Below are 22,052 nucleotides of genomic sequence, written 5' to 3'. Positions count from 1 at the left end.
TCTGGAACAAAACAAGCCTTTGTTTTCCCCTGGAGCAAAATTGAACCCTTTAACATTCTCCCACCCTGCAATGGCATTAAACTGGCAATAAATACATTCACTTGCAGTGAGGAAAATCCAGGGTTAAAGCTCTTTGTGTGAATCAAGACCAGGATCTTCAATCCTGTTCTTGTCTACCCAGAACTGAACACCTTCACCCCCACCAAGTGATTGGCTGTCTTGGCCAGCCAGAATGTGTTCTGAACACATTTCCCTCCAAGAACTTCATTTCAATGAGCTGCCACTTTCTTATGGCGGAAAAACATCTTGAAATATGTCATATAAAGCCCCTTAGCCTGATCAAAGCCAGGGCAATCACATGTGAGCTTCTCTTTAAATTATTTGTTAAGAGAAATGCAGGTCCCTCTTTGTTGTCACACAGCCCTGGGTGTGAGGTGCCAGAGCCAAATCTTCTGCCTGATTTAAAGTTCTCTCCTACCAAATGATTCCAGAAGCTCTAATGAGAGTTTCTTGTGCTGCTGATGAGTGATCTGTGAACCTGCTGGGGAAGGATGCAGTCACCTCTCTTACCTCATGCATCACTTTCTCCTTTTCCACTGGCACCTCATCAAAAGTCTTCACACTCAGGGGTCTCTTCTTGCTGTTGTTTCTGAAAGCAGGAAAGTCAAGGGCTCAGCACAAAGCCCAGGCAGATTCTGCACCCGTTGCAGCTCAGTTTCCTCCTCACACAGCCCAGTTTCCTGGACCACTTCTCTTTTGTCACCTCTTGTGTCTAATATCCAACACCCTGACAAACCTGTCTGGTTCCTTCACCAGCCATACCAAGGGAGGGCACCAGACAGTGAAATGTTTCTTTCTCCCCCTGTATCTGCTTTTCTCACCCAGTTTCTACTGCACTCCAGCGATTCACTCCATTGTTCAAGTTTTCTTCCACAGGGCAGGTTTTGGAGTTGGATTCTCCATCAGGACACAAGGTGATGTTCAGTGGAATGTAGTCTTTGCCATCCTGTGAAATTAAAAACAGAAAAGAGCACAAAGCTGGTAAAGTTCATTTTGTGCTGCATCTCAGATGTGAGAGGTTATTGTATCCTACAGAGCTTTGTGATGAGAAAGGACTCAATGGTGTTTTAACTTAACTGTGATGTTTGTTCAAGGTGAATATCATGTTCCTCACACTCTGTGGAAGTTATGGAAGTAGAATGCACACTTCATCTCAGAATGACTGTGCAGGAGGCTTTGTGAGGGAACTGGGGCACTTTAGGAACCCTGTGATGTGGGATGGCTGAACATGGGCTGGGAGATTCCAGTCCAGGTCAGAAGCAATGGCCCATGAACTGCTTGGTTTTGTTCAGCTTCAGGAGCATGGGAAGAGCCGGGCCTTAAAATGGGAGCCTGAAAGGATTGAATTTCTTGTCCTTCCCAGGAACTGCTGCTGCACATGGTAATGAGCTCTGCATTGTCATTACCCCACTGCAGCAATCCTCAGGAATGACTCTGCCTTCAGCTCCTGAAACTATTTGTCCAAATTTCCCTGTGCTTCTTTTTGTTTTTAATTTTGAGAAGCAGTTAAGTGCCCTATTCCCTTATCATGATTTTTATGTCTCCTCAATTTACTTTGGTTATAGAATCAAACTCACAAGCTCTTCGTATTGCAGACTGGGCCCTCTTCAACTCAGCTCCACTAAATTTGTTTACAAACAGGAAGGAGCTGGAGGAGAGTATTTGATTTCTTCTTCAATTAAATTGACAATTGCATAACTGATCTGGTTGTTTTTACTGAAGAAGAAAACAACTGGTTTAACTATTATGAAATTAATCATTATATACCTGACTTTCTGTGCTTTAAGCTGCATAATTGCAAAGCTCCCAAGAGCACTGGTGAACATAAACTTGGAAATGAGAGACAAAGTTCAGGAGGTGAAGAAAATCAGAAATGAAGTTAACATCTGAGTAGTTAACATTGTCTTTACTCATCCCAGCAGGGATTTTCCTACTGAGCTGTGCTAGGAGATGAAATCTCATACTGGTGTTTAATAACCTTGCCCATGCACACCCCAAATCCACATTTCTTGCAGAGGGGTGGCCCTGCTGTACCTGCTGCACGTTGGCCTGCAGGAGATCCCCCAGGCGCTCCACCAGCTCGGTGAACGTCGGCCTCTCCGTGGGCACCCCGTGCCAGCAGTCCAGCATGGTCTGGTAGCTGCAGGAAAAACAGGGATTGGGAATGGGAGAAGATGGCAGCTTTGCTTCCAAACTCTTCCATTCCACTGCTGCTTGGTTTGGTGGGTCTTTGGGTTGAGAGAGGTTCAGATCTCCACATGCTGAAATTCTGGTTTAGTTTCCATGTGGGATGCTTTTTGCTTCCATGTTCCTGCCTCAGCTGAGCCTGAAGGATTTTGGTTTTCACCTAACTTAGAGTCTGGCCCTGCTGATACTGCTGAAGTAAGTCCTGCTTATGGCTACTGGGTTTCTGTCACAGAATCTGAAGTCTGAGCTCCAGGAACTACAGCTGACATGAGGCATCTGATCTTCTTCTTGTTGGCAAAGGTCAGGCTGACTTGTGCTGTCCTTAGCATTAGTCTGTGCTGTCAGACACCCAAAATATACTCAATCACAGCTTTACTGAACATAAAATTCCCAGCTGTGTTCTCCTCCCCCTCCCCACTGCCACACAATCCCTTTTGTGAGGTGTACAGCTCCCAGCAGCTCCCAGCAGCTCTTACACTTCAGGGGTGGAATATTCTGGAGATCTCATCCGGGTCCCCTCCTTGAGCCGCCGGCAGAAATCCTCATCTATCTGCACCCCAGGGTATGGAGAGGCACCTGGGGGGAGAAATGACAGGGCTTCAGCGTGGCACAGTCTGTGTCCCAGCCCAGGAGATCTCTGCTGAGCATTTGATGTCACCCAGAGGCTGGCAGTAACAGGAGCTCAAGTGAAGAAGGAGTTGCAGTCACTCAGAATCTACAGTTTCTGTTTGGAAACCTGTCACAGACTCACTCTGTCCCTTCAGAGATTTCAGTCATGGTGTCTCCTCTGCTTTTGTGATACAGTCAGGACCACTCCAAGGTAAAATAGGGCAGAGGAGAAATAAACTTTATTGGTTTAACACGAAAGTATCTCTTGGTGAGTGGTAGAAAAGTTCCAGCTCATTCAATGGGTTCCTTGGTGCTTTCCAAACTGCTACCCTGCCAGTATCCTGCCCTGAGAGGATACACACAGAGTGAGTAGTTCCTGCTCATCCTTCATTGCCTCAGAGCCCCTGTGAGCAGGTGCAGAGGGGGCTGTGGGCACCTGGCCCCTGCCAAGGACCACAAGAACCTTGGTTCAGTCCCATGAGTGGAATTGCTCCTCTCCTGGTTCACCAGCTACTGGATATGCATTATCCTCCAGGGAAGGCTCCCTTGACAGTGACCTTCCAGCCTTTCAGCCTTGTTTTCTTTCCTGACTCTGTTCACTGCTGTTTACCTTGAGTGCCACTCAAGTGTTGGCTGAACCCTGGCAGGACAGCTCATGGCAACTGGAATTGTTTTGTGGAGGTTGAATGCTGTGAAGGAGCTTTGTGTTAACTCCCACAAAAGTTTGGGAGTGGGCTCTGGCATCTGAGTAATCCAGAGCTCACAGGTAGAATTCAGAAGAAGTGTAAGCTGAGATTTAAAATGCTACTGAACCTACAGTGGATAAAACGAAAAGATTTGTAACTTCCCTCTCTTTCTCCCCCCTAAGCCAATGCTTCCTGTGCAGCACAACCCTTGTCTTGGACATTGTGGCATCCTGGAGGCTGGATGATAAATTTGGAAACAATTTCATCAAGTCCTAACATGGGAGATTGAATGGAATCTGTATCCAGCCCTGGAGGAATCTGTGTATGATTTACTGGCTATAACATTCCTGCATATTTCCTGCAAACACCATCATGTGCTGTGCACTTGGGGGCACAAGGAGAACAACAGCAGAAATCTTTTGGATAAAGCGTTGAAGAAGGGGCCAAAATGTGGCTGCTCCAGGATTGTTCTACTCTGTGAACCTGACTGCTCAGTGGGCAGAGCCTGCACTGGGGAGCTGAGAGCCCAGCACTGCCTGAGCAGGAATCTCAGCTCAAATGGGCTCCCAGGACATCCAGAGCCCAGGGATGCTTATCCACAGCACTCCTGAATTCCCTGGATGTGCAGGTACCAGGGCACAGGACTGACAGTGTTTCCTGGAGTTATGTAAGCTGGAGAGAGGCAGCACCACCATTTCTGCTTTTATACCCAGACTTTCCTCCCCAGTTTTGCCTTTGGCCTGTCATTATGCTCAGAATAACCTGGGAATTAACTGCTCATCTCATGGATGGAGAATCCCACTTGTTCCCACAATCTGAGCTCTCTCTCTTTGGTTTCATCACAGATCAGATCAACTGCAAGATGCTGGTGAGAGCAAATACAGGGAAGGCAAAAGATAACAATGATAGGACAAGGAGTACTGGGACAAACTGAAAGGAGGGACATTTAGGTTAAATGTTAGGATGAAATCTTTTACTGGGGGTTGCCCAGGGAGGTTGTGGATGCCCCAACCCTGGCAGTGTTCCAAACCAGGTTGGATAAAGCCTTGAGCAGCTTGGTTTAGCAGGAGGTGTCCTGCCCATGGCAGGAGGGGTTGGGACTAGATCATCTTGAAGATCCATTCCAATGCCTGAACATTCCATGAGTCTGTGATTAATTTTTGACTGCAGGATCTTTTGGTAATTTATATTTTGGCCAGTGCTGGCCTCCTACCAGCTGGAGGCAGCTCAGATCATAAAAGCAAGGAACTCTCCCTTTCCCACTTCCACTCAGCACTGTCTTTATCTGGACTATGGGATCAGTCTGATAACTTGGATTTGGAATGCTGAGACAGCTTGGGAGAAATGTAGGCTGGAACATATGGTGTAAGGCCTACACATGATGTTTTCCTTAGGGGAAATCTCCTTCAAAATGCTCAAAGATGTGGCATGCATTGGATATGGGAGCCCTCTTTTGATCTTGGTTTTATTTTAGTGGGATAATGAGATGCTGATGTTACTACCAGGCACTGCTTGTTTACATAATTATCTCTGATTGCTTTTGGAGCAGTGCACATTGAAATTCCAGGAGACACTGACATTCTGTACCATTAGTGATTTCAGGATGTGTTAAACACTGCTGGCACCACCTGACACGAGGTGTGCTGACCCCACTGGAATGATTTAAAGCTCATTGCAAACTCAGCCCCAGATGGAAATTAATATTCCCTCAAGTCCTGATTTCCCTCTGTATCACCAAAGCAGATCCAGCCTTTCTGCAGGCAGCTTATTGTCCTTCACAACACAAACTACACTCTGCATTTTCCCAATCAGTATTTTTCCCTTTTTTAGAGGGTGCTCAGCCTGTGGGACACAGTGAGAGCAGCAGCTGTAAATGGGAGCCAAAACACACCCTGTGGCAACGACAAATAACTTCCATCTCATGGCTCTCAATGATCTGTAAAACTTTTATATGACAGAATTCAATCAGTGACACAAATCCTTAATTAAATATTTATCATTTGAGCTGCAGATGTGAGCAGTGCCAAACCACAGGCATGCCTGGATGAGCTGGATGAAAAACCCTCTCAGAGAAAATGACTGGTTTTGAGCCTGTGCCACCAAGTGAGAAAGCAGTTTGTGCTCTACGTCACAGGCAGGGCAGGGGCTGCTGCACGGGTGGCAGCCCCTGGAGCCATCTGGGAGGTGCCAAATTCAGAAGGGGACAGTGCCAAGAAAGGGGCTAAAAGAACCCAGATAACATGTTGTTTTTTTTTTTTTTAATAGATTAAAATAGAGGTGAATTTCACTGACTGGATTTTAATTTGTATTAGTGTTCAGTATTAAAGGCCATCTGTTAAATTCTGTCAGGAGCTTTGGGAGTGATACAAAGTTTGTTTCTGTAGTGCCCCTTGGATTCATCAGCATTCCATCCCTTTGGTTCCCAGTGGAGAGCCTGTCCCTGAGTGTGTCTCTGGATGCCGATGCTAAAGCATCTTCCTGAATAATCTGATAAAACCAGGGCACTCCTGGAGCTTTGCCTTTCTGTGCTGCTGCTACACCTGCAGTAGGTGATGCTGTTACAGAGCCACAGAGGGCTCACCCCAAAATAACAACACCCAAAACCCAGGGCTGAGCCCCAGGGAAAGCAGCAGCTGCCACTTGTTTCAACCACTCAAGTGTGAACTTTCTGCTTGGTGTGCAGATGTGGAGCAGGGAAAGTCCAAATCAAAGACTTGGACTGAGAGCAGGTTATGATTTTGCAGCCAGCCCTAAGTAAAGATTAGGATAGAAACAGCTCCAGACTTTGCATTTTCACTTGGCATCTTGAGCCCAATCATTAATTTCAACTGATCCATGAACTAAAGATAGAAGGAGATTAGAGTTTGCTTTAAAATCCAGCAGCTTAAGTTGACAATGCTTCTTGTTTTCTTTTGTCTGCAAATGCTGATTAAAAAGCCAGAGCTGACGTTCCTAAATTCCCTCAGGAAAACAAATCTTGCCCCTCTGCAAGGAGAATCTGAGAGCAGCACAGTCCAAGTGTCTGTAGGGCTGCTTGTGTCGGTCTCACAGCTTTATCTGCTGGACAGAAACCAGAGCTCAGAGAGGCTGAGATTTCTCACAGCATCCTGGGATGACATCTCAACTACATAAAGAACATCATTATTATTCTTTTAGAAATGTTGTGGCTTGCACAAAAATGATGCAGCCACAAGAGCCCACATTCTACCCTTGGTCTGCTGCCAAAGGGTTTAATCTGAGCCCAGCACTGCTCCTTGTACCAGCCCAACAGCAGCTGCTGCCAGGAGATTTTTCTTACCTAGAAATTCTTAGATTTTGTGGGGTGGATGATCAAGCTGGGATAAAATACCATGGGCTCATGCTGCATGGGCTGCCAGCAGCAGCCACTGTGCCCCCAGCAGGGTGACCCTGCAGATGGGGGGTTCCCTGGAGCAGGTGGGGTTTGATGGGAAATTTCTTCATTGTTCTCCAAGAAATCTCCCACTTCTCCCAGCAGCAGAGGCTTGCATTTTATCTCTGGGCTCTGTTGCTTTCAGTGAGTACAAATGTTAGGTTCAGGATTTTGGATTTTTGGTCCCCCTCCCTAGTGTTTTCATGTCCTTTGTCAGGTGGAATTCTCATTGAAGTTGGCTTTATTTTACATCTGGTTTGCGCTGTGCACTCATCCTCAGTGAAACAGAAGCACTGCCCCACATGATCACCTTTTGTTAAAAAAGCTTTTCTTAGCTAAGCAGCCATAAATTAGGTGGGAAAAAAAGGGTTTGAAACCATTCTTACCTAGAGAAAATATTTCCCACAGCAGCACTCCGAAAGACCACACGTCACTCTGCGTGGTGTAAATTTTGTCAAAAATAGCTTCTGGAGCCATCCACTTGAGGGGAAGCCGTGCCTAAAAGCCAGAGACACAACAGGTTACCAGATCTGCTGTTATTGATCTGCCCAAGCCCAGCTTGAGGGGAACCACTGAAGCTTCTTGCACTCACATCTCCCTTCCGTACGTAGTCGGGGTCTTTGTAAATGTCCCTGGCGAGGCCGAAGTCACAGATCTTGACCACGTTGTTCTCGGACAGGAGGATGTTCCTGGCTGCCAGATCCCGATGGATGCACTGCCAGGGAAGGACACAGGGTCACAGGGGGCTGGGCAAGGAGCCCCTGCTCCAGCTGGAGGCAGGAGAGATTCTTAGGGAGTGGGGAAAGAAATGAACTGCGCTGGGAGCAGCTCAGAGAATGAATGGGAATCTGCTCCAAATACACTGGGATATGCAAAAAGGGGGAATAACTCAGGGAACAAACCAACACTAGAGGCAGTTTTCTGATTGTTCTGTCTGAAATAACTTTGCAGCTACAACAAGGAAGGGAGCCCTATTTTCTCATTATTTGGGAAATTCTGGAGAGGCCAAAAAGCAGCTGCAGCTACATTTGCCAGTGCAGGTCCAGGAGGGTGTGAGGTGGGATAACCTTGCTTAGGGTTTCTGGGGGATGCCCTGGTGTGGGAAATGGATTTGTAAAGAATTCTCAAAACCTGACAGAAAGCTCACAGTCTTGCATATCTGTATGCAAACTCTGAGATAAGGTGTGCTGGCTTAGGAAAGCCATAGAATAGAGATGACATTGAGAGAGAGATTGAACTAGAAACAAGTTTCAACAAGTTTCAGAATATGGCCTTGCAAAAAGATCAGATATTTTAGAGAATTAGAACTGTGAAAGATGCATTGTAGCAGGACCATGTGGGCAAAAAATATAGGTGATTGGTGTTAGGAGTAATAGCAGCATTGTGTGGCAAAAGCTAATGGGCTGAAAAACATGTTCAAGGTAGTGTAACCAGGAAATAGGGTGGCCTCTGATGGAATGGTGTTGAGTTTTACATCTCTTGTGTCTCACTATTCATTGAGACTAGTACTAGAATAAAACCTTTTAAAATGCCTCTCAGTTGCCCCATCTCTGTAAAAGCTGGGAAAACCAACACCCTGGTGGCTGTGTGAGTGAGGCTCAGTTGTGTGCACACTTTGGCCCCTGGCATACACTGCATTTACCTGAAAAGCTCTTCCACAGGGTACAAACTGCTTCCTGTTTATCCAAGCAGTGCTGACTTTGCTGACAGTCCCCAACACCTCTGACAAACTAAAGGAATAACTGGACACTCCCTCCTCATTTTTCAGTAGTGGTGTTGTTCACCACACTAAAAGGAGTACCAGCCCTTTCTGTGTTTACTTATGAGGCAGTTCCACAAATTGTCTCACAATTTCTGAGAACTTCACTCCTTCCATCTAAACCCTCCTGCTGCAGATGCCAGTCCCTGCAGCCAAGAACATGATGAATGTTCTTCCACAACCCCTTCAGTGCTAATTACTGCTTAACCACCAGAGCTAACGTGATCTCCAACACTCTAACAGAAGAGCAAAAAGCAGATTTCTCAGAGTCAAGAGTGTGTTTGGGTTTCTGCACATCAGATACTCTGCAGGAAGTCTGAAGGAGCTCACTTTTCGGGAGGCGAGGAACTCCATGCCTTTTGCCACCTGGAAGCTGTAGCAAATCAGATCCTCCAGAGTCAAGGGCCTCTTGTACAGATCCTCAGCATCTAGGAGAGATCAGAAATGTGGCAAAAACGTGGCACAAATGTGGCAGAGATGTGGCACAGCTCCAGAGCTGGGTGCCACTGGTGCCACTTGTGTGCTGATGGCCCCAGCCCCACACACAGTGCTGGGTGTGAGATCTCTGCAGGGTTACAGCTCTGGGTGAGCAACCACTGACCCAGAGGCAGGAGATCAGATGATTAACAAAGTTCCCTCATCCATTAGTCACTCATTCAGCTATGGGGAAACAACACCTCAGGCTGGGAGTGAGGGAAACTTTATAGACAAGAGCCCAGGGACAGAGTGACCTCCCAAGTCTGGTAAAACATTCCTATTTCTCCTCTCACACAACAGGAGCAGCTTTTATACACAATACAGAGCTCTCTTTTTGTGAGAAAGTTGGAGTGGGGAACAGGCAAGAGGGAGAATTGGGATTTCAGGAACAAGCCAAGCCATGTAAGGGCTTGTAAAGTGTGTGACAGTGTGTGTGGCACTAGCCAAGTGACAGAAGTCTTTCCAGTAAAAGATTTGGGATGAGATAGGGTTTTTTTACCTTCTTCATCATCTTCTGAGTCACTGTAACTCTTATCTTCAATAAATCCTGAGCTGGCAGAGCTGCCTGTGCTGGCCACACTCTCGAGGCGCCTCTTGATCAGTTCAGTCAAATCACTGCTGGACTCATCCAGACTCTTCTCTGCTTGGTCAGAGTTTTCCTGGGACTAGAAATGGCATAAACCCAACTTTTAGCTTTGTATGATGCAATGCTTGAGCATTCAAAATATGTGACAATGTTATAAGGAGAAAGGGTCCTCTGAAGATGAGCATGTTTGAACATTATGTTTCCTGAAATGGGACTAAATGGGAAACCAGGCTTTATTAGTTCTAACTATAAATGATAAAGCCTGGTTTCCTATTTATTATTCCCCTTTCACTGATAGCAATATTCCACATCAGAGTTAGCTGAAAGCTGGCTGGGTGAGACTGAGAGGTGAGCAGAGAGAGGCTGTAATTCTCTTGCTGTCTCAGGATGCTAAAAATCCCCTCAAGGTGAGTGCATGATGGGCACTGTGCTGGAGAGTGAGGCACAACCAGCCCTCAACTCATGGCAACAATGGTGAGAAAGAAATTCTGAGGGAGTGCACCAGGAAAAGCTCCTTCACTCACACAAAGTCCCTCATGTACTTTGCTGCCTGCACACAATAGCTTTAACAATAATAATAATATTGCAGTCATCTGGGAAAACAGTCCTGGTGAGGCTGCAGTTCCTGGCAGGGCTGGGGTCACAGAGCCTGTTCCACACTGGGAATTCATGAGGAGTCAGTCCCACCCCTCCCCAGCCCTGATTTCTGCTCCTGCTCCCATCCCAGCCCAGTCTGTGCTGGCACAGATGTTGTGTGCATGCAGAGCTGTCTGGGAACCAAACCCTTGGTTGGGTTTGATGTAGAAAATCCATGATCCAGGCTGTTGTTACAGCACAGACTTCAGGGCTGGCACAGGGAAGGGACAGAGGATGGAATGAGCAGATGGGAGAAGGATGAACTGCTTTCACCTGGGGCCTAGAAACAAAAATCCCCAAAACAGATTTCTGTTTTGGGAAGGTTCACTTTCTCCTAGTTCACTTAGTGCCAGTTTTTCACGACTATTTTGTTGCCCCCCTTGTGCTGGGAATATCTCCCAGTAATTCCCTCTCTTTCAAGGGCTCTGGAGTGTTTGGGTACTTGCGAATGATTCTTTGGGAGATGCTAGGAGAGCACAGCAGTGAGATCCTGCAGGGAAAATCCATCCCTCTTCTTGCTTGTACAAATTGAAATGTGGAGAGCAATAAAGTGCCCATAGAAATACCCAGTTGCCTTGGTGCCAGTGCAGAGCAAATCCAGCTTTTGTCAGTGGTTGTTGATTCCCTGCCTCGTGACAGAAAAAGTCTCATTTTCTCACCTTGTATGCAATGAAATCTCCTCTTTTCCCTCTGAGATAGTTGGACAGATTTCCATATTTGCAATATTCCACTATGACCATTAAAGGACCTAAAAAAGACAGTGAAAGTCAAATGAGTTTTGAAGCACTGCAAAGCACATAATTCTAATTTATCCTACCAAATCCTCTTCAAAATAAATGGCATTTCTATTATACAGATGAGAAAATGAGGCAACACAGGAGTGACACAACCAGTAGAGATGTGGAGAGAAGGAAACACATTCTTAGTTTTCCCCATTGGATGGTAACAGTTGGTATTTATTCCTAATTTATAAACAAGGAAAATTCAGGATGATCAACACAGTCCCAGAGGCTGTTATGGTTGGTTTGCTCTGCACATGGAGCAGTTTTCATTTTCTCTGCTGGCTTCACAATTGTTTGTTTTGGGTGGAGCTGATGCCACCAGAGGAAATCAAAGTATGTAGGGCCATAGACAGATCTAAATGAAAGGCTGCAAAAATACTCAGAAGTTTCTGAAAAGCCTGGCAAAACAGAAAAAGTTTCTGAAAAAAATGAAGTTTCTGAAAGCCTGAAAGCTTTTTTCTGAAAGCCTGGAAAGTGCTCTCACTTCCTCCTTTATTCCTCTACAAACCACTGCAGAGTCAGTGCTGCTTTTACACAATTTTGCAGGTTTTTAAGAGCTGCTTGAAATGCTTTTATATTGCAGTGTGAGATGTTAGGGAAGGGAAAAGCTGCATTCTGGACCTTTATTTTTTGCACTCATCAAATGTAAGATAGGGTGAATCCATGGGACTGGGATGTGGATAAACATGGAACATTATCAACCCCAAACACCGACACTTTCATGTCCAGAACCTTTTTCTCTGGAGAAGGTCCCTGGTTCAGACTGAGCGGTTTGCACTTCAAAGGGGAAGTGTGAGAGCTGCACTTGGCCTTGGGGAAGGAGCTCCACAGGGCTCCTGCTGCAATTCCTGCATCCTCCCGGGCAGGGGCAGGGCAGGGGCAAGGCTGCAGTCACTCCAGGTCCAGCATTGCCTGGGAGAGCACCAGGAGGGAGCAGTGACCCTGGGACAGTGAGGGACAGGCAGAGGAGTGGGAAGGCTGCCCTAGGACAGAGGCTGGACAGAGCTAAAGAATAAAGTAGGGATTTATTAAAAGGATCTCCTCAATGGATGCACCTTGGGCAGCACAGGAGCCCAGCCAGGGCTGCACCCAAGATGAACCAAAATGGTCCCAAAATGGTCACGGGGTCTCTCACTTTTATCAGTTCTGCTCCATTTCATCTTGGAGTTCATTGTCTAATTACAGCTCCAGCCCATGCAGTCCCATCCTTGTTTTTCTCTCTCAGCCCACGTTGTTTGTGCTCTTGGGCCTGAGATTTGGGTCATTTGTCCTTGGTCCCCAGCTGGAGAATGAATTCTTTTGCCTCCCTACTCTGTGTTCACCATCCCCTCATATGAAGCCCAGACCCACACACTAAGCAGCACAGAATGTCAAAAATAGAAAAACTAAACCTGAGGTATCACTGCAGGCAGAACCGAGCCCGTGGTGTTCCCTGTGGATTCCTGCAGGTTCTGCACTCACCCAGCCCTAGGGCACTGCTACCTTGAGTGCACACCTTGGGGCTCTCCAGGACCCCCAGTCCCTCTGCTGCAGCTGAAACAAGCCTGAAAACCTTGCACTGGCTGCAAAAACACCAAGCCCAAATCCCCACATCCCAGTGGTTCCAGTGCTGACCCCAGAGCTCTGCTCAGTGCTGGCATCTGGCCGTGCTCAAGAGATTTGGCTCTGAAGAACCCAAAATCCAGTGTCCCTCATGGATGCCCTGAGGAAATGCAGATTCCAGAACAGCTTTAAAGCTCTGCTTGGTGATTTATTCATGGTTTTGAAACGCTTCCTAGACATGGCCTCCCCATATTTTGTTCCCTCATTGTAAAGCACACACTGCATTAGTTCTGACTGCTGAACATCAGACATCCCGCCAAAGTGTTAAATTCTGTTATTTGATACCTTGTTAAAATAATGTATGTGCATACTTAATAGCAGCTCCATCAGGAATACACGGTTACATAAAGCCTAACAGGGGAGGGAGAGCACTGGAATTTCACAGGAGCTCGGATCTGTGTCTGCCTCTGGAGCTCCAGGCTGTTTTTCTTTAGTCTGCACTTGCAGTGCTCAGAGGAGAACAAAGCAGTGCCTGCCTCGAGCTGCTCCGTGCCCTGCTGCACCCCTCTGCCCCACACTCTGCCCCACAAAGGTTTGCCCAGACACCTGGCAGGGAGGAGGGAGGGTCCCCTCCCACCCAGGAGGATGGAGAATGGGAAATGGAGGAACTCCTGGGAGAAAAAGTTTCTCAGAAATGGGACAATCAGAGCCTCTGATCAGTCCTGAGCTGTGTCTTGAACAAGCAGAACTCTGGGGCTGCTTTGGGTAAGAACCACTGACCCTTGGTCCTGCTGCTGGTTTGAGGCTCCTGCTTGGGGGTCCTCCTGGGGGTCCTGAGGGCCCTCAGGGATTTGTGAGCCCAGGAGAGTCCCCAGCATTGCCATGTCCCATCCCCTCTGCTCTCAGGCCCCAGCAAAGGCTCCTGGCTGCTGCATCTGCACCCTAAATCCCTCAGCTGGAGCCCCTTGTTCCCACACAAGGTTTTGGGCTCTGGAGTGAATTCCTGGGAGCAGCAGACCCCAGCAGTATCCATGGCTGCTGTTTCCTGAGGAGCTGGAACCACCTTGCTGGAGGAGAGATTTCTTCCCTGGCACTCTCCCAAATCTCCCTCACTGAAATTTTCCTTTTCCCTCGTGACCGGACAACAACTGTTGGAAACTGATGGGTTTGGGGTCTCAGATGATGAGAGATCTGTGCACCATCTCTCCTGGTTTTCCCCCTTCATTTCTTTCATTCTGGGGTTTCCCTTGCCCTCAGGTCACATAAACCTGTTTTTGGGGGAGGTTTTGCAGATTTTGGAGGTCAGCAGTGAGGAGCCATCCTCAGGAGCTGCTCCCCTGAAGCTGAAGCACAGGAAGAGGCAGGGCTGCTTTGTCTGGCAGTGTGGGAAGGGATATTTTAGTGACAAAGGTCTGACATTTATGGGACTTTATGATGCAGGGCCAGTCCTGCTCAGCCCCATGCAAGTCCCTGCTCCTGCTGCACCCAGGGCTGTCCCAGGCTTTGGCACACAGAGCAGAAACTGCTGTGTTTGCCTGGAGAGGAGGCTCAGGGAGCCAAGGGCTCAGCCTGGTGCATCCTCCTGAAGAGGCAGGGAAGGAGAGGGAGAAGAAGCCTGGAAATGCCCATGGGGAGGAATTGGGCACCTCATTGCAATCCAATGTTCTCCTCCCTTCAGTGCCTCCAGGGAACAGAGGTGACACCACGGGTGGGAGAGGTTCAGGAGCCCTAGGGGGGGATGAGGCCCCATCCTGCAGGAGCAGCAGAGCTCTCCTGGGAGCAGAGAGCTGGAAATGGCTGTACTGGCACTGACTGCACCACAGGCACTTCCAAACACCCCAAAGTGTCTGAAAAGTGTTTTCTTTTATGCTCCCAACTTCCTGAGGACTCCTCACCTCCAGCTTTGGTGCAGGCTCCCAGCAGGTTGACCACATTCAGGTGATGTCCTATATGGATGAGGATCTTCAGCTCAGACATTAGAGCCTTGCATTCATTCGTAGTTGCACATTCTGCTTAAGATAAACAGGAAAAAAATCATCTTTACACAACAGGATATTTTCAACAGGACACAGCAAGATCCTGTTTATCCTTTGAAACAAAACCCACCCAGGTTCCTTGCAGTATCTTGGCCTTTCAGACTCACACAGATAATAATTCATCCGTTTCATTGTCTGCTGACCTTTATGAAGTGGGATAACACTTTATCTTTTGGTGACTCTTCCTTTCTCCAGTGTGGGTTATGGAAGGTTACAGTCCCTTCCCCCAAAGCTGATCCCACCGAGCCTTTGCCAGGACTCAGATCTGCAAGCTGAGCAAAGCCAACTCTGCAAGCCCCCCCAGCACACAGAAGGTGTCCCTTCCTCTCTGCTGGGCTGTGCAGTTCAGCGGGACTCGGTTACAACACCTCAGAATGCTCCACTGCAGGGCAGGAGCAATCCACAGATCTGGGAGCTGTGTCCCACAGTGTCCAGGGAACACACAGCATGACTAAAGCTCAGGCCTGCAAGATCTTACTGACCCAAGAAATTAATTTTGTAAGATCTGTGTGTGAGCCATGAACCTGATAGGGGGGGCCTGGCTGGCCAGTGACATTATTTTAAGGCAGGCACCCTCAGACACAGAAGTTTGTTCAGGTGCTGCTTTATCTTCCCAGCCTTGTCTCCAAAACTTCCATGATGTATTTTAAGAGGAGAGGCTTTGGCCTGTTTCCTTTGCCTTTGCATCATGTAAGATTTAAATATGAAGAAGCAGTTACATAACAAATCATTTGGTGTCACAGGTGTAACCTCTTTATCTGTTTGTAGAATTCCCCATCATCTTTCTCCAAGCTGTGTCATAAAGAAGGAGCTATTCCAAGATTCCTTCAGCCAGCAGAGTTTGGTGGGTCCATGGGTGGTATCACTCCTGATTTCCCCTGGCATGTGCTGGAACTCAGCCAGCTCAGAAGTGTTTCAGGTAATTCTGCACATTGAATTTTAGCCTTCAACCCAGAACAGAGCCGAGCATATTGCATGGAGATGGCAGAAATGCAGGCATCCCCAGAGCCTTTTAATTCCCTGGATGGATGAACTGACACTAGAGAATCTGCTTTATTCATGAAAGTGATGAATTATGGGCATGTTAGCTGGGGAGGGGCACACCAGAGCAGGAGGCAGCTGCCTCCACGGGGGAGGGAGGTGTAAAATGATGGAGAATCTGCCAAATATTGCTGAATGTGTGCTGGCAGGGCAGAGCTGACATGAGGATCAGTTGGGAAGTACAGCATGGAAGGGAATGAAACCCCAGAGCTGTCCAGGGCAGCATGTTTTGATGGAGATGGGAATATGCCTGGATCAGGGACTTCTAGGGGATTTCAGGGCTCTGGAAATGGGCATGGAACAGAAGATACAACAGCAGGAGACAAGATGATTGGAAGAAGGAAAATAGAGAGAGGAGACCAGACCTGAAGGAGGTCCAGAGAGGTGACAAATGGGTGTTTTTGTGATTTCAGAGGGATGGGAGTAGCAGAGCACCAGGTGAGGCAGCTGGCAGCAGAAGCCAAGTCCCGTGGCAGCAGTCACTGGCTGGTGGCATGGCAGGGGTTAATGGTGTCATGCAGCAGGATGGAGCCTGAGGGCCATGGCAGCATGGGCTGAGCCTTTGGCATCCCCCTGAGGAGCAGCCCCAAGCCCTGCCCAAGCAGGCAGCCTGTGGCTGATGGTTTAATCCTCCTGTGTGCAAGAACAGGCTCCAGGTTCCCTCCTTCCCTCCACCCAACAGGAAAGCTGCCCTTCATTTCAATAATTGCAAGCAAGATATCTCTAATTTACTCCCCTGGCACTGTTTTTTTTTCCAGCCCCTTGAACTGTTCTACATCTGGCTGGGCTGGGATGGAAGGCTCAGCTCCAATTTTGGGCTATCTCATGTAATTACACTCTGTAATCTGTTTCCCTCCTCACCCCACAGAGCTGGAAGCTGCTCTTTTCTTCCTTGAGGAATCCAAGCCTCAGTGCAGCACGGAGCTGCTGTCATCCTCCCCTTCATCCATCCCCCAGGATGGCTGATCCCACATGGAAGCCCACTCCCTGCAGGGCACAGCCAGCTGGGCACTGTGCCCCTGGCTGCCCCCAGCTCCCTGGGCAGGCTGGGGAGGATCTCAGAGGGATTTTTGTACCTTTCAGCATTTTTACGGCAACTGTTTTGCAGGTTGAAGATTTATCAATGCCAAAAGCAGACGCCTCCACCACCTTCCCAAAAGCACCATGACCCAGAGTTTTACCTAGAGAAGCAAGAGTTGAGAGTGAGCCCAGCTGCACCAGCCAGGAGGGGACATGCAACCTCAGCTGTGCAGGAGAACCAGGCACAGTGCACAGACACAGGCACAGCAGCCTCCATCACATCCTGCAGCATATGGATACATAAAGGGATTTGATCCATATGGCCTGGATGCAATCCAGCACGGGACAGAACAGAGCAGGGGAATCACTGCACTCACTGAGGGCAGGGCTGACACCTGCACGGATCCAGGGGACAAACATCACCTGGGGCTGTCCTGGGGACCAGGGAAGGCAGAGTTTGGGTTAATTGTGGCACCCTGATCTCTCATGAATCATGGAGAGAGCCAGCAAGGCACTCAGGGAGCCACAGCCCATTAACCCTTCAGTTATTGACATTGATTTGATGGAAAAGCTGCACTAAATGGGATTTAGGATGATTTTCTTTCTTCTTTTGGTTTATTTTCCCTTTCATTTGGAATTCCTGCCTGTGTTACCTGGTGTGCTCTGAGGGCTCTGACCCAGGGTTTGGCTTTTTGGTTCTGCCAGTTTCTGTGTCCCACCATCATCTCAGATTTTGGGATTTTTTTCTGTCCTCTCCTCCTTCCATGTTTTCCAGCTGCAGCACCAAGAGCACACAAATACAGATATTTTCCCTGCACTCCTCGGTGCACACAGATGTTACAGTTTCACTGTACAAACACAGCCAGCTTTTTGCAGTTTCTCACTCCATCAGCTAGTGAACTGAGCTGTTCAGTGAAATGTGGCTCATTTTTCCATGAGAGCTTTTTACAGCTCAAAGCTGAGCGCTGATGGTTGATAAGGAAGTGATTATTTGATGAATTGATAGCTTTCTTCAAAAGAAAACTCACTTTCCTTTTTCCTCTATGGGAATGAAATCACACTTTTGGCAGGGACAGTACCTGGAGGTACCTTTCCTCCCTGTCAAGACTTTGGCTTCCCTTTTCCAAGGAAAAGAAGTGGCAGCTATTTGGGCAGTCTCCAAATCCCTCATTTCAGCCTCTATCAGGCTGACCCTGCACTCTGTGATCCCAGATCCAAGGGTGGCACAGTGACAGGCTCCTGCTGGGTTATCCAACAGCTTCCCTGGGAAGTATCTGGGATCATCCTTAACAGCTCCAGTGCCCCTGGGATGGATCTGGGATCATCCTTAACAGCTCCAGTGCCCCTGGGATGGATCTGGGATCATGCTCCAACAGCTCCAGTGCCCCTGGGAAGGATCTGGGATCATCCTTGCCCCTGTGTGACCCCCCAGCACTCACCCAGGCGCAGCCTGTCCCTGGGGAACTCCCATTTGCTGCTGTCGTAGGGCAGGCGCTCACACTGCTCGTCCAGGGGCATCTCCTCGGGGTCCATGATAATTGACAGGTATCCTGTTTTAATGTCTGTGGCGTCGGGCTACAAACAGGGCGGGGAGAGATTATTCGGGGGATTTACTGCAGTTCCGAAGGGAGGGAGCTGTCCGGCGGCCTGGGGACTTCCCTGCCTTGCAGGCACTTTTATTCGGAGCCAGGAATGCATCACTGCAGCTTCCTGCTTCTGTTCTGCAGCTGAGACACAAATGTTTGTGTGTGGCTGCCACTCGTGAGGAGGCACTGACTGATGCTGGGAAACACAAAATCTACCTGGATCAGCCAAAGGAAATCAATGATTTTCCATGGGAACTGCAGGAGATGCACTTCCTCCTGCATATTTTGGCATTGTCACCGTGTTTTGTTCTGCAGTGCTGATTCTCCACAGTTCTCCACTTCATGGCTGCAACTTATTGCAATTTAAAATTGCTAGAAATTGCTATTTCTGATGCTGCTAAAGTGAGAAATTCTGTTTGGGTGGGTTCTGTGAGCAGACTTGCATAGGAGTGAAATGTAAAAGGAAATTCACTGTTATCCACTGCTCTGCTAAGCTGAAGTCAGGGATGAAAATGTGAATTTAATCCCTGTGATTTCAAGAGGAGGGGAAATTTTACTCAAATATTGGAGATCAGCACTGGGACTGCAATTTGGTGAGAGCAGAGCAGAGAGCTGTGCTTGCCTTTCTGTTTGCTATTTGTTTCAGGAAAACAGACCTCAATTCCTTGAAACTTTTCTGCAAGTTTACTTTTTGAGTCACAAAAGGGAGGTGAAAAAAGAGCAAGGAGATCAAATCAGCTGTGTGGTTTGAGCTCCTTTCTAGAGCAGACAGCCTGGCATCTTTCTTTAATATCTTTTAGAGTCAAGTGCTGAAATCAAGCCCTCATTTTAGAGGATTTAGGGTATTTTTTGTTATTCTCACAAGCCAGTTTGACTCATAAAGACAGATGAGCCTGATTTTATGGTTCCACAAAGTGGCTGGAAACCTCACAAGTGCAAGGGTTCTCTGGAGAAGTCAATACAAACCAAGGACTGAATTTTACAGGGACATTTTACCCAGTGTTTCTACCACCTGCCCCAAAGATTTGTCCCTAACTCTGCAGTTGCCTGGGCAGAGGCATTTGCCAGCCTTTGTGCAGGAGCTCTCTCCCCTTTCTCAGTTTGCGAATGAGGAGCGTCAGCAGGAGCCAGAAGAGCGTGGCAGCCAGCCCTGTGCACACCAGGATGATCACCTCAATGTTGGATTTCTCCTCAGAACCTGCAGGTGAAGGCACAGCCAGGTCAGAAAAGTGTCCAGACTCCCTGAGGAGCCCTCTGGCATTCTGCATGCCCCCAGGCCAGGCTCACCCTGGATTCTGATGAAGGCTGATGTGCTGTCCTGGCCCAGCTCGTTGGAGGCCCAGCACTCGTAGAGCCCCTCGTCGTCCTTCTTCACTCTCTCAATCACCAGGGTGTTGTTCTCCATGGAAATTCCTGTTTCAAGGCATTTTGGTTAATGCTGGCACAATAACCTGCCTGCCATAAATGCTTTTAGGAGGCAGAGCTGAAGGTCAGCTCCCATGCATGCAGGCTCTGGTGTGAGGACACATTTTAACTCTGAGCTCCTCCTGGTCTGGCAACCTTTCTCTGACTTTTTTTCCTCTTCAACATCTGGATAAATTATTTGGCATCATTTAAACAACAGCAAATGTGGCTGTTGATTTAGAGTGGGTAGAGCCTGGAAACTAATCCAGAAGTTAGCAAAGGGATGCAGGATTGGTGTCTGACAGCAGGAAAATACACTTGGAAAAATGGGAACTCAGTGGAATTCCTGAAGGCTGTGGGAAGGGATGGGACTTGTAACATGGGGAACATGGAACTCAAGTTAGGCTCTTCTTGAAAAAATGATGGTGGGAAGCAATCCTGGATTCACAGGCAGCCAGGTGCAGTGGGAATAGAGAGGTTGCCTAGAAATGACCTATGAGAGACTTCTCTATGTTTAATTTTCCTGGTTGGTGGTACTGCACTGAGAGTTCTCCTGTTTCACTGAGGGATGATTGGGGGAGAAATAGGGAAACAGGTCAGGCTTGCAATCCAAAAGGGAAGGACATTTTGAATTTCTGGGTGTTCTGCCTGTGCATCCCGTTGTTGTTAACAAGAGTACTGCACACACCTTGCCATGCACTGTGCTGAAATATTTACCCTGAGGTGTTTTTTCCAAATATTTTATTTATGTTTCCATTGGTTGGATGAGTTACATGCTTGTCCCTCTAGAATTATTTATAAAATTTCAGTAGCTATAAAGAGTTTCTCTCAGAACATTCTGATCTGAATTATGGATGATCCTAGATTTCCTACCTAGTCCCAGTTGCAAAATTAAAGTCACAGGACCAGCTGCTGACATGGGATTCTCCATGATTTATGGGAGGACTCAGGCCATACTCAGCTCTGCACTGGGGCAGCCTCATCTCCAGTGCAGCTTCAAGCGCCAGAATATAAAACAGCCTTGAAGCCATTGGAGAGCATCCACAGGAGGCCATGAGGATGGGGAAGGCTCTGGAGGGGTCTCATGAGGAGAGGCTGAGGGCCCTTGGTTTGTTCAGCTGGCTGAGGGGAGACCTCAGTGCACTCTTCAACCCTCCTGAGGGACAGCTCTACATCCACAGGAGGCCATGAGGATGGGGAAGGCTCTGGAGGGGTCTCATGAGGAGAGGCTGAGGGCCCTTGGTTTGTTCAGCTGGCTGAGGGGAGACCTCAGTGCACTCTTCAACCCTCCTGAGGGACAGCTCTAATCTCTGCTCCCTGTGACAGGGACAGCACCCAGGGGATGGCCAGGGCAGGTTTAGGTTGGATTTCAGGGAAAGGTTCTGCCCCAGAGGGTGCTGGCACTGCCCAGGCTCCCCAGGGAATGGGCACAGCCCCGAGGCTGCCAGAGCTCCAGGAGGGTTTGGATAATGCTCCCAGGGATGCCCAGGGTGGGGTTGTTGGGGGTCTGGGCAGGGCCAGGATTGGACTGGATGATCCTGTGGGTCCCTTCCAGCTCAGCACATCCCATGATTCTATGGCACAGGGCTGGGAAGGCACCTGGGCTCAGGTGAGGGGCTGCAGGCTCAGGTGAGGCTCCCTGCCCACGGTGGCTCTGTCCCACAGAGCTGGGAGCACATTCCCATCACTGTGCTGTGGGACATAAAGGACATTTCATATGCCATGGGATGCCCTGAACCCCTCTGCCAGGTGACTTTGCTGCAGTTTATCATGGCCAGGACAGCTGAGAGCTCAGCCTGTGTTGCCAGACCCAGGTGCACCCTGGGGCTCAGTTTTGTGCCCAAACTCTGATCCCACACAAGCAGCCTGAGCAGCACTCCCTGATTTCCCAGTGCTATCCCAGTGTGTGCTGGGCTGGAGCTTCCTCCTGCCTCAGAGTCCAAGCTGGAGAACTCTGCAGTGCCCTGGCATCCTTGGATCTGTGTGTGTGTACCTGAGTCATGGGCACAGTCGTAGGTGCTGTGTCGTGGTGACCCTGCCAGTCCATTATCCCACATCCCAAACAGCTCTGGGCAGCAGGACCTCACCTGATGCTGCTGAGATGGGGTAGCCATTCTTCCTCCAGGTGACCTGAGGCTCTGGGGTCCCACTGACCTTGCACTCCAGCAGGATCTTGCCGCTGATGTTGACCTCCAGGTCCGTGAGGTTCTGGATCACAACCGGCGCTGCCTTCGCTGCAGCCACAAAGGG

The 22,052-nt window shown here is 48.5% G+C and overlaps 1 protein-coding gene across 2 annotated transcripts in view; it reads right to left on the bottom strand.

Moving 5' to 3' along the window:
- Positions 1-22,052, bottom strand: part of LOC102034196 (vascular endothelial growth factor receptor kdr-like) — a 127,099-nt gene that overhangs the window by 16,338 nt on the left and 88,709 nt on the right. The window contains exons 14-28 of one of the 2 annotated variants that reach the window (XM_031063374.1): positions 21,890-22,036; positions 19,686-19,811; positions 19,490-19,596; positions 18,252-18,387; positions 16,869-16,973; positions 14,611-14,724; positions 11,051-11,139; positions 9,669-9,834; positions 9,023-9,120; positions 7,526-7,648; positions 7,320-7,431; positions 2,724-2,823; positions 2,095-2,200; positions 882-1,006; positions 571-649 (exon numbers count right to left, since the gene is read on the bottom strand). In XM_031063374.1, the coding sequence (XP_030919234.1) occupies positions 571-649; positions 882-1,006; positions 2,095-2,200; positions 2,724-2,823; positions 7,320-7,431; positions 7,526-7,648; positions 9,023-9,120; positions 9,669-9,834; positions 11,051-11,139; positions 14,611-14,724; positions 16,869-16,973; positions 18,252-18,387; positions 19,490-19,596; positions 19,686-19,811; positions 21,890-22,036 (1,733 nt within the window). The remainder of the gene's footprint in view (positions 1-570; positions 650-881; positions 1,007-2,094; positions 2,201-2,723; positions 2,824-7,319; positions 7,432-7,525; positions 7,649-9,022; positions 9,121-9,668; positions 9,835-11,050; positions 11,140-14,610; positions 14,725-16,868; positions 16,974-18,251; positions 18,388-19,489; positions 19,597-19,685; positions 19,812-21,889; positions 22,037-22,052) is intronic. The other variant, XM_031063375.1, reaches the window with a different exon arrangement.

Source organism: Geospiza fortis, unplaced genomic scaffold (assembly GCF_000277835.1).
Source record: "Geospiza fortis unplaced genomic scaffold, GeoFor_1.0 scaffold117, whole genome shotgun sequence".
Lineage (NCBI taxonomy): Eukaryota > Metazoa > Chordata > Aves > Passeriformes > Thraupidae > Geospiza > Geospiza fortis.
Note: the sequence above shows the minus strand (reverse complement) of the source record. Positions and strands in the feature narration are given on the sequence as shown.